The sequence below is a fragment of the Sceloporus occidentalis genome, unplaced genomic scaffold (assembly GCF_023333645.1).
Source record: "Sceloporus occidentalis isolate IW3139 unplaced genomic scaffold, rSceOcc1.0.p SCAF_6, whole genome shotgun sequence".
In the NCBI taxonomy this organism is placed as follows: domain Eukaryota; kingdom Metazoa; phylum Chordata; class Lepidosauria; order Squamata; family Phrynosomatidae; genus Sceloporus; species Sceloporus occidentalis.
In genome coordinates, this window is record NW_028316986.1 from 30,359,441 (window position 1) to 30,372,017 (window position 12,577).

The 12,577-nt window shown below is 40.5% G+C and overlaps 1 protein-coding gene across 5 annotated transcripts in view; it reads right to left on the bottom strand.

The window, feature by feature from the left end:
* Positions 1 to 12,577, bottom strand: part of EML4 (EMAP like 4) — a 246,570-nt gene that overhangs the window by 69,073 nt on the left and 164,920 nt on the right. For 3 of the 5 annotated variants that reach the window (XM_089529197.1, XM_089529195.1, XM_089529198.1), the window contains 3 exons: positions 9,625 to 9,753; positions 8,149 to 8,174; positions 7,499 to 7,531 (listed from right to left, as the gene is read on the bottom strand). In XM_089529197.1, coding sequence (XP_089385323.1) covers positions 7,499 to 7,531; positions 8,149 to 8,174; positions 9,625 to 9,753 — 188 coding nt within the window. The remainder of the gene's footprint in view (positions 1 to 7,498; positions 7,532 to 8,148; positions 8,175 to 9,624; positions 9,754 to 12,577) is intronic. The other 2 variants (XM_089529196.1, XM_089529199.1) reach the window with 1 other exon arrangement.

Genomic DNA, 12,577 nt, shown 5'->3' on the forward strand with positions numbered 1-12,577 from the left:
GGGAGGAAGCAGGCAGTGGCATCAGAGCAAGGAGGAGGAGGGAGGCGATGAGGGGAAAGAGGAGGAGAAAGAGGAAGCTGCCTCACTGGAGTCTCCCTCAACTATTTTCCCCTTTTGGCTGCATCCACACTGGCGAAATAACCCGGTTTGGCACTGCTTTTCAGCATCCTGGATCAAGGCTGTGGAATTTTGGGAGTTGGAGTTTGTTGTGCGGAGCCTAAGGAAGGAAGGCCCCACTCCAAATCCCAGAATTCCATAACCTTAATTCAGGAGGCTGAAAAGCAGTGCCAAACTGGTTATTTCTCTGTGGAAGCAGAGATAGCTATATATCCTGCCTCCCCATTGCCTTCCGACCCTCCTTTCCAGGTCTGCCCAAAGAGAGAAGGGAAGCCGAGACATATAACACACAACAGAGGTTTCCCACAAAACCACACATCCTTTTCTTCAAGGTGCCCCCCAGCCCCTGGACTTCCCTCATCTTCCAACTGACCTCTCCAGGGAAGGGCCCTCGAGGGAGTCCCTAAGAGGGGAATAACAGCAGCCTCCCCCCACTGCCATTTCACACACACAACCCACCCACCCCTTCACTACGTCCCTGCACCACCACCCCCAGGCCAGGCTGCCCCAGAGACCAAAAAGGCCCCAAATGGCCCCATGGGGAGCCATGAATAAGGCCCCTTTCCTTCCCCCCAGCAGCCTGCCTGATGCCTGCCCCTCCTCGCTCTTGCTCCTCCACGCCGGCTTGGAAGTTGGAGCACGCCCAAACAAAGAAGCAGAGGGCTGGCCAATAGGGGGCAGGCCAGACCAGCAGACCCTGCCCCCTGCCAACTCCAGCCCTGCTGCTGCTGCTGCTGCTGCACTCCCTGGGCTCAGCACAGTTTAAAAGGGAGGAAGCAGGGCTCGTAGTCCTGAGTCGGGCAGCCACCTGGGAACTGGGGGAGGGCAGGAAGGGACCATGCCCGCCCCCAGAAGGTGTGCCAATCCCGCCTGTTCCCGTGAAATGGCAACCCTATGCAAGCATGCTCTCTATACCCTCTTCTCCTCTACCTTTGCTTACAAAGCAAAGAAACAGGAGTACCAAAAAAATGTAGGTGGCCATCTTTAAGAGGAAGATGAAACAAAAGTTTAACCCTTAGCAGTTATCAATAAGTCATAACTGTTGTCATCAGCTTTTTATGAAATGCTATGAATACTCCTAGAACACTCAGCCCAGTCAGCAAACTTAAATAGGCATGAAGTTGTCCAAGATCATATTATTGCAGAATAACTGCTTTACGAGGAGTTGAATTATGTGTTTCTGCATATGTGAGACCACAGGACACACTGACCTTTTTGTCTAGAGATTCTGCCCAGAGAAGATTACTACAACAGTGTAACTGGGCCAAAAATGAGAAAGTGTTTGCATTTTATTGGTCTTACATACAAGAGCAAAAATATCTGGAAGCTGCCATCATCACTGAACTGATGTTTCAATTCAACGGAGTTTAAGTGTCTTGATCACAGTGGTTTGGTACAGTCACTGCAGTTAACAAAGAGAACTATTTATTATATTTAGGGAAAAATTAGGGAAGAAAAACTGCCGCTGGGTGCATGCAAATATTCTATAGAACAAAAAACAACCAGGGAGGAATGGCCCTACATATGGTTGTAGCAGTGGTGGTAAACTATCGTACCAAGCAGGCTCTGTGTATTTTCTTGGTCAAGTTTATACCAGTTATGAATTATCTAAGAAAACAGATCTTACTAGTAAAAATTTAATGCAGTTTTGCTTTTCAAAATGTTAAAAAAAAGTATCTGTTTGTGAATTTGTAGTAGCACATTAAGTATTTGGTGGCCTTTTTTCTATTGGATTTTCCTTTTAGAAGAACTTGTATTTCCAAGATTTCTTCTTGCTAACCAGTGAAGAAGTAATGCAAGAAAGATGCTGGGAAATAAATGCAGATAGGGATCTTCATAATAGGAAGCATTTGGAAGAGATATTCTCCTTTAGCCTTCTCCCGAACTGGGCACCTGCCAGCAATGTTTGATTAGGCACCATCACACCCATTCTCTAATTGCTTTCTATGCATGTGTTTTTAAAAACAAAACTACTGACAGGTTACACAAAGGCTAGATGGCCATCTGGCAGGAGTGCTTTGATTGTGTCTTCCTGCATGGCAGGAGGTTGGACTCGATGGCCCTTGGGGTCTCTTCCAACTCTATGATTCTATATGAAATGGAATGTGACTCAAACATTCTGAGCTTTTTCCTGTCAACATGACAGGGAAAAAAATGCTTCAATTTCTTCATTAGTTTCAAGCATTTTTAAAAAAAATCCCTTATGTGCATAAGTATAAACTATACGTGCATAGTATCAAGTGATTCAAGAAAAACTCAGCCTTAGGAAAGTTGGGAGACTCTTACACATTCACATCAGGTACTTAAATAGGTAATCCTGTTTCTCATTACCAGCATTATCGCTCACATAATTTGCATGTAGAGGCCTGCTAGTTCTGGCAGCTCAGCTCAAAGGGTGTATTTCACGTGCAGCCAAGTTAAAAGCAAAGTCCTTAAAATAGGTACTGGCACATAGCTGCATCCTTGATCTCCAGCCAAATATGGTTGAAAATTTATTAAACCGTTAGAACAGATTCTAAGAGTCATGGCATGTTGTTGATGTTAGTTTCAAGGATGTTGCATCCTTTTCTTTCTATTTTTAATGAAGTATATTTGGCTATGGCTGTTGCAAGAGTTAAATAAAAAGCAGAACAAAGGGAAGGGTGAAGGAAAAACTGTCTAAGTATTCCTGTCAACCTCACTCCCTTAGCAAGAGACATGTTGGACCATAACCATACAGAACATTTAACTAAATTTCTAAATTTAAGGAAGGTGAATGAACATGAGAACCTAAGGAGAACTAGATAAAACCCAAAGGTTTATCTAGACTTGTAGTTTGTTCAATCAGATGCCACCATTCCATTTCAGTTCATTACCTTTGGTTCTAGAGTTATGTGAAAGAAAACTCTCCTCCTCATCTACTCTACATACTACATAATTTTATACACTTTCAGTATGGCCCCCATTTAACTTTACTGGGTTCCGCCTCCCAAAGTTAAAGAACCTCAAATGATGTAACTTTCTTTACAGGGGAGTCATTTCAGCTCTTGTATTATTTTGGTTGTTCCTTTCTATACCTTTCCTAACTCTCCAAATAGTTTTTTTGACATGTGTTGAACCACACAGAGTATTCCAAGTATGATCACACTTCTGATCCCATGACGTTCATGGCATTATTATTTTTGATTCTTTCCCTAATGAACCCACCATGGAATCTGTCTTTATCATAGCAATGAGCTATAACTACAATCCCCAACTAGGTTACACCTAGTTTAGGCTCTATTACTGCCAGCCCAGATCCTATATAAACATGGAAAAGGAGTATAAAATTGCCTGTTCGTAAGTGCTTTCTTTTCTTCAGGCTGTTCTAAGTGTACATTATTTCTCTTAACTTGTGAAGTCAATTGTTAATTCATTACATCTATTGTTATTACCTGCTATTAGGAGGAAAGATGGGATTATAAACAAACAAACAAAGTAGTTTGAGAAGGAGCTGTTCTGGAAGAAAAGAGGAGCATTCCAGAGGACAAGAAGGGGGCAAAAATTATAGCAAATACAGACTTGTCTAGGCATTTCCCCATAATGATAAATTTTGGTTAATGTTGTTACAATCAATCATGACCCGTGCATGTGCAACAGTTCATACATCAGAAGGAGCATGCTTTTCAGTTCACAAATGTTTACGCCAGAAACCAACATCGTATAGCAGGAAGTAACTAGTTTTACTAGCCCCTGAAAAAGAAATAGTTCTGCAAACTGCTGGTTTGGCACAAAAATAAACAAATACTTAAAAATGTCTTATCATGCATCCATGCCTTTTTGATGAGGTGGGGGGGGTGTTTTTAGCTGTGTAGAAGTTATTTCACATTAACATATGACAAAACAGCTCGAAAGTTGTCTGCCAGAATGGCATTAACACTATACCGTTCATGCAGTTTGATACCACAGGAGATACTTAGAAATCTCTGCTAATGAGCTCTAGTGCATTTTACTGAACTACAGCACCAGAGCTCTCTAGCAGAGAAACCTGGGTACCACATCAAAGTAAAAATCACAGGTTTCCATGGGATGGAACCATGGCATTTAAAATGGTATCAAACTACTATAGCTGTGCAATTAGATGCACTCAATGATTTACAACTCAGTTCAATACAACATGGCAAATACAAGGCAGTCTATGGAAGTGCCTGGTGAGGATTTACAGAGTGATAACATCACCAGAGAAACTGTTGTAAGATATAACACACAATTTATAAAAAAAAAAACTTATAGTTTGGCATTTCTAGATGTAATCACATCATCTCTGCCCAACATTTTATGTTTTCAAATGTATCAATCATTGTATTGGGGAAAAAAACTAGAAAGATTTATTTATTTATTTATTTATTTATTTATTTATTTCCCGCTCTTTTCCCAGGACTGGGACTCAGAGTGGCTTTACAGCAATTAAAAAACAAACAAACAAACAGAAAGTACAATTAAAACATTTAAAAAAATAAATAGATAAATGACATCCATTAAACAGAATGATTAAATTAGTCCAACATTCCTGCCTGTTATAATGATTCCTTAAATGCCTGTTTGAACAGGTAGGTCTTCACCTGCCGTCGGAAAGCCATCAAGGAGGGAGCCGTTCTTATCTCCCTGGGCAGGGAGTTCCAGAGTCTAGGGGCAGCCACTGAGAAGGCCCTCTTTCGTGTCCCCACCAAATGTGTTTGTGAAGGTGTTGGGATGGAGAGAAGGGCTTCTCCAGGGGATCTCAGAGTCCGGGCAGGTTCATACCAGGAGAAACGGTCTGCCAAATAATGTGGACCTGAGCCATGTAGGGCTTTGTAGGATATAACCAGTATCGTGAATTGTGCCCGGGAACGAACTGGCAGCCAATGAAGCTGTTTCAACAGGGGAGTTGTATGGGCTCTGTAATCGGTGCCTGTTAACAGCCTGGCAGCAGCTCTTTGAACCAGTTGAATTTTCCGAACACTTTTCAAAGGCAGTCCTATGTAGAGCCCATTACAGTAGTCCAAATGGGATGTAACCAAGGCATGTACCACCGTGGCCAGATCTGGCTTCTCAAGGAACGGGTGCATTTGTTGCACAAGTTTTAAATGTGCGAAAGCACTCCTGGTCACAGCAGAGACCTGGGACTCCAAGTTTAAAGCTGAGTCCAAGATTACCCCTAAACTGCGAACCTGTGTTTTCAGGGGGAGTGTGACCCCATCTAACACAGGCTGGATCCCTATTCCCTGATCTGCCTTCTGACTGACCAGGAGCACCTCTGTCTTGTCTGGATTAAGTTTCAACTTGTTTGCCCTCATCCAGTCCATTACTGAAGACAGGCACTGGTTTAGAACCAGGACTGCCTCCTTGGAGTGAGGTGGGAAGGAGTAGTAGAGTTGAGTGTCATCTGCATATTGATGACATCGCACCCCAAAACTCTGGACAACCTCTCCCAGCGGTTTCATGTATATGTTAAACAGCATAGGGGACAACACAGAACCTTGAGGGACCCCACAGGTCAATGGCCAGGGGGTCGAACAGGAGTCCCCCAGTACCACCTTCTGAGTTCGCCCCTCCAGGAAGGAACGGAGCCACTGTAGAACAGTACCTCCAAGCCCCATCCCAGAGAGACGGTCTAGAAGGATATCATGATCGATGGTATCAAAAGCTGCTGTGAGGTCCAGAAGAACCAACAGGGACACACTCCCTCTGTCCAGTTCCCTGCGTAGGTCATCCACCAAGGCGATTAAGGCTGTCTCTGTTCCATAGCCAGGTCTGAAACCAGATTGAAATGGATCTAGATAATCCGTTTCATCCAGAAACCCCTGGAGTTGGGAAGCCACCACATGTTCCAGAACCTTGCCCAGAAATGGTAAATTAGACACTGGCCGATAGTTATTCATTATTGTGGAATCCAATGATGACTTTTTTTAACAGAGGCCTCACAACAGCCTCCTTTAGGCAGGATGGAATTCTGCCTTGTTGTAGGGAGGCATTGATTACTTCCTTTACCCACTCAGTCAGTCCCCCTCTGGCCTGTTTAATAAGCCAAGAAGGACAAGGGTCCAAGACACATGTAGTGGCTCTTATCTTTCCAAGGATTCTGTCCACATCATCAGGCTGCACAAGTTGAAAAGTATCCATTAACACTGGAACAGTAGGAGCCAAGATAACATCCACTGACACTGTATTAATTGTAGCATCTAATTTGGACCTAATCTGAGTGATTTTATCTGCAAAAAGATGTGCAGCTTTCAAGAGTTCCCGCTCAAATTTGTAGCCCAGTCATCTGAACAATATGGTTATCTTTTCAGTAAACCAAGTATAAGTAAAACAACATTAAACGTACAGTACATAATACAGGAATAAATCAGCAATACTCATAAGCAGCTTGTCAATTAAAAAAATCCAATCTGTATCTTCTGTTTGTTCAAATGAAAAATATAGAAATATTAGACCCAAACACAGTAATAACTTACAGGGATGAAAAAATCCGTATGATCATTACACTCCATCCTCTGCTCCAAGGGATCACATTACAGATATATATACAAGGTAATCTACGTGTGGGTGCATCTTATGTGCAACAAGAGAAGTGCAAAACAAATAAGGGACAACATATCAGTGTAGAACAGAATGAACCACATAATGAAGAGGGGAAAAAATCCCGAATTTTTCACCAGCTAGTAACTGTGCAAATGAGGAACACAAAGAACAGGATTTTTTACTATATGTAAAAGCCACAAGAACAATGTAAAATGCAACAGCTATGTCAAACATAGAGCGAACATGCTCCAGGTTTCAAGTTTCATGCTTCAATGACATCTGCAGATCTAAGCCAGTCACTCTTAACAAGAAGTGTGTTTTTTAGCTGACAATGCATGTATATACATTCTGTGATAATACCACATTATTGTTTTTCTTCTTCAACAAGCCAGCCACAGCCTGATAGTAAGGAAAAATTTACTGACATAGACTAACTTTTATTTTCTTTTAAGGGTTATTAAGAAATGAGAATTGAAAGTCTTTTGGTTAATGTTATTCAATTACATTACTACACTACTGGTAACCCAGAGTACTGAGAGCAATAGGGATCTTTTAGCTGGTATTTCTGAGTGTGACAGAAGACACCTGCCTATGTAACATTTAACTTGAGATGAGTGTGTCGTGCCCATTCTCTGAAACAGGAAATTAAATGCATAGTAATTAACATTTAAAATTTGGAGACAGGAAAGTGTAATGCTTCTTGATTCAAAAACTATTATTTACGTAAAAATTCAAGAACAAATTTCTATTGAAGCTAATAGGTTAGGCCCATATTCGTTGGGAGAGTAAAAAAGCCAAATAAAAGATCAAAAAAGCATTTAACTAGAAAGCCACCAGCTAGCATAGTTTCAATCCTTACCTTGGCTGTTTTTTTCTCGGGTTGACATTTTTGCTGGTTGTGGGACAGAAATAAAATAACTTACAGGTGTTTCCTGTCCTGGGTAAAATCTACCATTCCAAACTCAATCTAGTATTTTGGAAAAGTAAATAGCCATATGGGAAAAAGATCTAATAAAAATCAGAAAAGCTATACTGCATGTAAAAGCCTTACAACATGTTCCCAATGGACAGCATCCCAACATGGGTATTCATGCTGCAGTTGAAAAGATTGTGTGCTTGGTATGTCAGACATCTACCCCAATCAAAAGTCCAGATGAGGGCCTTGCATTTTCAGAGTGTTTGTGCATGTGAGCATGGAAGGTTGCAGATCCAAATTCAAGAAGAAAGGCACATGCAAAGTTGCTTTCTGAACAAACAGGAACAAGGTAGCGTTTACAGGCAAAAGCCGGTTCCTGTAAGATACTGATGCTCATTTCCTCCTAATGAGTCTGAGCGCAACATACACACACACATAGAGGATCTGAGTCCATGGTGAAATAAGCCCTAATGATCATATCAATAAATGAATTAACTGTCTTGAATCTTGGGATAAACTGATAATAAAGTACAATTATTAGTCTTAACTAGTAATACTAAAACTTTAATCCCGAATCAAATGTTTCCCCTTACCTTGGCTGACGATGACATCTTTGTGTCTAGGGAAAGAAATGCAAAATGTTATTAGTATATATAAATACTAACTTGATAACACAGATACAAAGTATCAGTAACAATGTATTAAGATATATTGACAATGATACTTTGACATAGTAGATAAACTATGCAGATAATCACTTATATAAAAAGTGATGGATAAAAAGGTTTTTTTTAAAACCATTTTTTACTTAAATTCACTGTTACACATGTTTATTATATTTTTCCTTATTTTTATTTTACAAATAATCTGTCTTAATAAGAAATCTCTCTGGAATACATTAGAAAATATTAGTGGATTGGTGGTTCTCAGGTTTGAGACTTAGGTGATTAACTTGCCCTGAATGGGAAAGCATTCCCCTTGAAGGAGTAAATGCATAGTCTGAGAGTACTCCTACATCCATCTTTGTCACTGGAGGCCCAGACAGACTCGGTGACTCAAAGTGCTTGGTGCCAGCATTGACTGGTCTACCAGATACAGCCTTTTCTGGCCAGAGATAACAGAGTGTCCATGTACTTTCCCTATTAGACTACTGCAATGCATTGTACATGGGGCTACCTTTAAAGATTATTCAGAAACTGCAAGTAGGACAAAATGCAGCAGCTCGATTATTCAATGAGTTTCCACCAGTTCTGAAGGACCTTCATTGATTGTCAATATGCTTCCAAGCTGAACTCAAAGTGGTGATAATATTTAAATTCCTAAATACCTTGGGACCTCGAAGTATTCAGGGACATGTCTCTTTCAACAAGAGCTGAGAACTACTGAAGGCTCCCATTTCTGTGCCCCACGTGTAGAGCAAATACATTGTGAGAAGACATGGGAGAGGGGCTTCTCTGCAGTGGTACCTCAGTTGTAAAATTCTCTTCCCTGGAGGCCCAATTGGGGCCAACATTGGGATTATTTTGGCACTAAGTCAAAATTTGGCTTTTCATTAAAGCTTTCTGAGCCCAACTAATTTTTATCGAGGATGCCCATGTCTTGTAGCTATATTGTTTAAAATTCTTTTAACTGATTTTAAATCATCTGGCATTAAATGATGAATTATTTACTATATTTTTAATGCTTTTAAATTTGGGTCTGCAGAGGAAAGGCATTTTGTCAATGGTGTTTGTTCTGCCAATAGGCATCTTCAGATTTCACTGCAGGCAGACATTTTAGAAACTCTGAGTACCAAGAGTTGAAGAGGATTAAAGACTAGAACACATAGGCCAAAAGAAGCGGCTTCTGGCCGCTTTGAGGGTGACAGTGCCCCTGAAGCGACCAGAAGCCATGGTGAGGCCATGTTCTGGTCCAAAGGACCAGATCAAAAAAGAGTAGTTTTAAACCAACTCCTGGCGATGCTGACTTGGGACCACAGGTGGTAGCCTGCTTCTGGAATGGGCCGTGCTGTTGCTACGATCCCGGCCCAACTGCCTGTGTTGACAATGACTAGGAATCAAATTACTTACTTGTCTGCATTCTTTCCACTTTTGGATATTAATTTTGATGCTGATGTCGCCCTCATTAGTTTATTACGATTGTCTTCTGAACTTTCCCATGCACTGTGTGACTTCTCAATTGTTGATGCTCTTTTTACGCTAGAAAAGCAAGCACATTTTTATTTCCATTGTGAAACCAGGAACTAAATGAGGCAATGTAAGACCCTGCTCTGGAAATGCAACATATCAAGCAGCAGGAAATGAAAGAAATATCAGACCAGGCCATCCTTCAAGAAAATCCAAAAGGCCCCGAGAAAGAAAGATTAAAGAAAATGCTCTAACTGAACCTTTGAAGACAGTTTAAAAGGCAATCATGTTTTCTTTTTTTTAAAAAAAAGATTACTTATGTGAGATTTTTAAAGGCTTCCTGTAGAATAGTAGCAGGTAAAAGGCTGATTTTCATTTGAGTGATCTGCAGTAGCTTGGCAAGTGTTTCATACTCCCAATATTCTAACATTAGTAGCACTTCAAAACATCCCCCTTTTGTTAAAAGTGGTTGCTGAAAAAAGAGAGGTAGGGACAAAGACGATCCCAGAGTGGATTGTGCATTGTGAATTTGTTTCTGATACTGATTACAAATTCTTGGGCCTAAAGATACTCTGTTTCTTACTAGTTAGCATGGATTCTCTTGCCTGAGCGGCTATTTTATACTTGGTTGCATCTAGTGGGCTTCAGAATTATAATAAAAATGAGTGAGGAAGTAAAAAAAAAAAAAAAAAAACCACAATAGAAATAAGTAAATGTCACCAGCTAGCAATCTACCCAACCTGATGTAGAAAGCCTGGTTCAAATGTGCTAATGATCCTGGTATTCATTATGAAATACTGAAATAACAGATTTACCTGCAATCATTACTTGGAAAAGAATGCTAGATAAGCAGGCTGGCACAATGTGTGACTAAGCATATGAATTGTGCACTAGGTACTTCCTTCTTCAAGTTTCAACTCAAAGACATAAAAAATCGGGGTGACTTGGGCAAGTGTCTCTTTCTTTGCTTCCTTCACCAATCCCAAAGTACCTATAGTATAGGGATGATGCTACTGGGTATAATGATCTCATAAAACCTCCATAATTGCTGGATTTTATTTTATGTATGTGCTATACCTCCCCACACCCTACAGAACTACTTCCATACTTGGTTGATTGAATTGTTCACCCACAATCTGCAATTTACACTCTAGATTTTAATTCATTTCAAGCTTGATTCTGCCTTTCCTTGGCTTAGATACAGGGCTGCTACAAGGGAGGGTGAAAGTTCAATTTACATTATTACAATTACTTCAGGTGCCCAACAGACTGCCTTGCAATGTATCCAGTTAAAACAATTTTTGGAAAGAGGGTATGTGCAAGCTATGAACAGCGAATTCATATCCATAAGGCCTTCAAAAGCTAAGTGGGGAAAAAGAGTAAGGAAGGTTATAAAGTCAAACATTAGAAAAATGTGAGAACACACACATTTCTTGTTGCTCAGGCAGTAGCAAATTAAAAAAATGAACCCCTGAAACTATGCTTTTGTACAGCAAGATGCCAGATAGAGCAGTCCAAAGTCCACTTTAAGGGAAATTTGTGCAAGATAACAGATAAAGAGCTTATGAGAGATTGTTAAACATGCATTAGTTAATGCTGCATCAAACACAGTGATTTTGCTATGTAGGGAATGGTTCCATTTAGAGGAAAAACACACAAACTGAATGTAGGCAATAATGTGTGCCAGTTACCTTTACTTTAGGGTGCATCCAGCTGCCAGAAAACGAAAATTAGATGTGCCTTCCTAACAAGTGTGCACATACAAAGAAAGAGAACTATGGCTGTCACACATGAAACCCCGGAAGCTTCATATCATGAAGCTACACACAAGCTTTGATTCAAATTTGCTCTTTCACAAGCAGAATGCAGTTCTGCTTCCTCAAGTTGCCCTTTTTCTTACATGTCAGATCCCTTCCTGTTGTATTTCATGATGTGCTAAGGATGGTTTTAAGGGAACACTTACGAATGACCACAAAGAAGGAAAGACAGAAAAGATCAGTCATACAAATGGATTTCTTCTTCCATGTCTTACATGATTTCTACAAAGAAAATAAAAATGTTTGAAGGACCTTTTAAAGAAAGAATGCCTGGATATGCACCTCCTCTCCTCCTGTTCTTTGTGATCATGAATCATGCAGCTACTTTCTTATAATTTAGTGTCCAAAGAAGATTACATATACTGGACTGGATTCTAAGCTAGCTACCCTAGGATGTCACTGAAATCAGAGGTACAAGTCAGTAATGATTTGTGTTGTATAAATGGACTCTTAAGTCCAATTTGGAGTGTATCTCTATTACACTGTTAAAGCACTTAGAATTGTAGAGTTAGAAGAGACTACATGGGCCAGTTAGCCCAACCTCCTGGCATGCAGGAACACACAATCAAAGCACCCCCAACAGGTGGCCATCCAGACTCTGGTTAAAATCCTCCAAAGAATGAGACTCCACCACACTCCAAGGGAGTGTGTCCCACTGTCAAACAGCTCTTACTGTCAAGAAGTTCTTCCTAATGGTGAGGTGGAAACTTTTTCTGTAGTTGAATCCATTGCTCTTGGTCCTCTTCTCAGGAGCTGCAGCAAACAGGCTTGTTCCATTCTCAATATAACACCTTTTCAAATATGTAAACAGGGTTGTCATATCAACTCTTAACCTTCTCTTCTCCTGGCTAAACATACTTATCTTCCTAAGTCTCTTCTCAAAGGTCATAGTTTCCAGACCCTTCACCATTTTGTCAGCCTCCTCTGGACATGCTCCAATTTCTTAACATCCTTTTTGAATTGTGGTGGTACTCTGATACTATTTATTGCTACAGATCTATCCTATGGAATTCTGGGGACTGTAGTTTGATGAAGCACTCAGAATTCTCTGTTTATAGAGCTCTAACTCATTTTGCTGA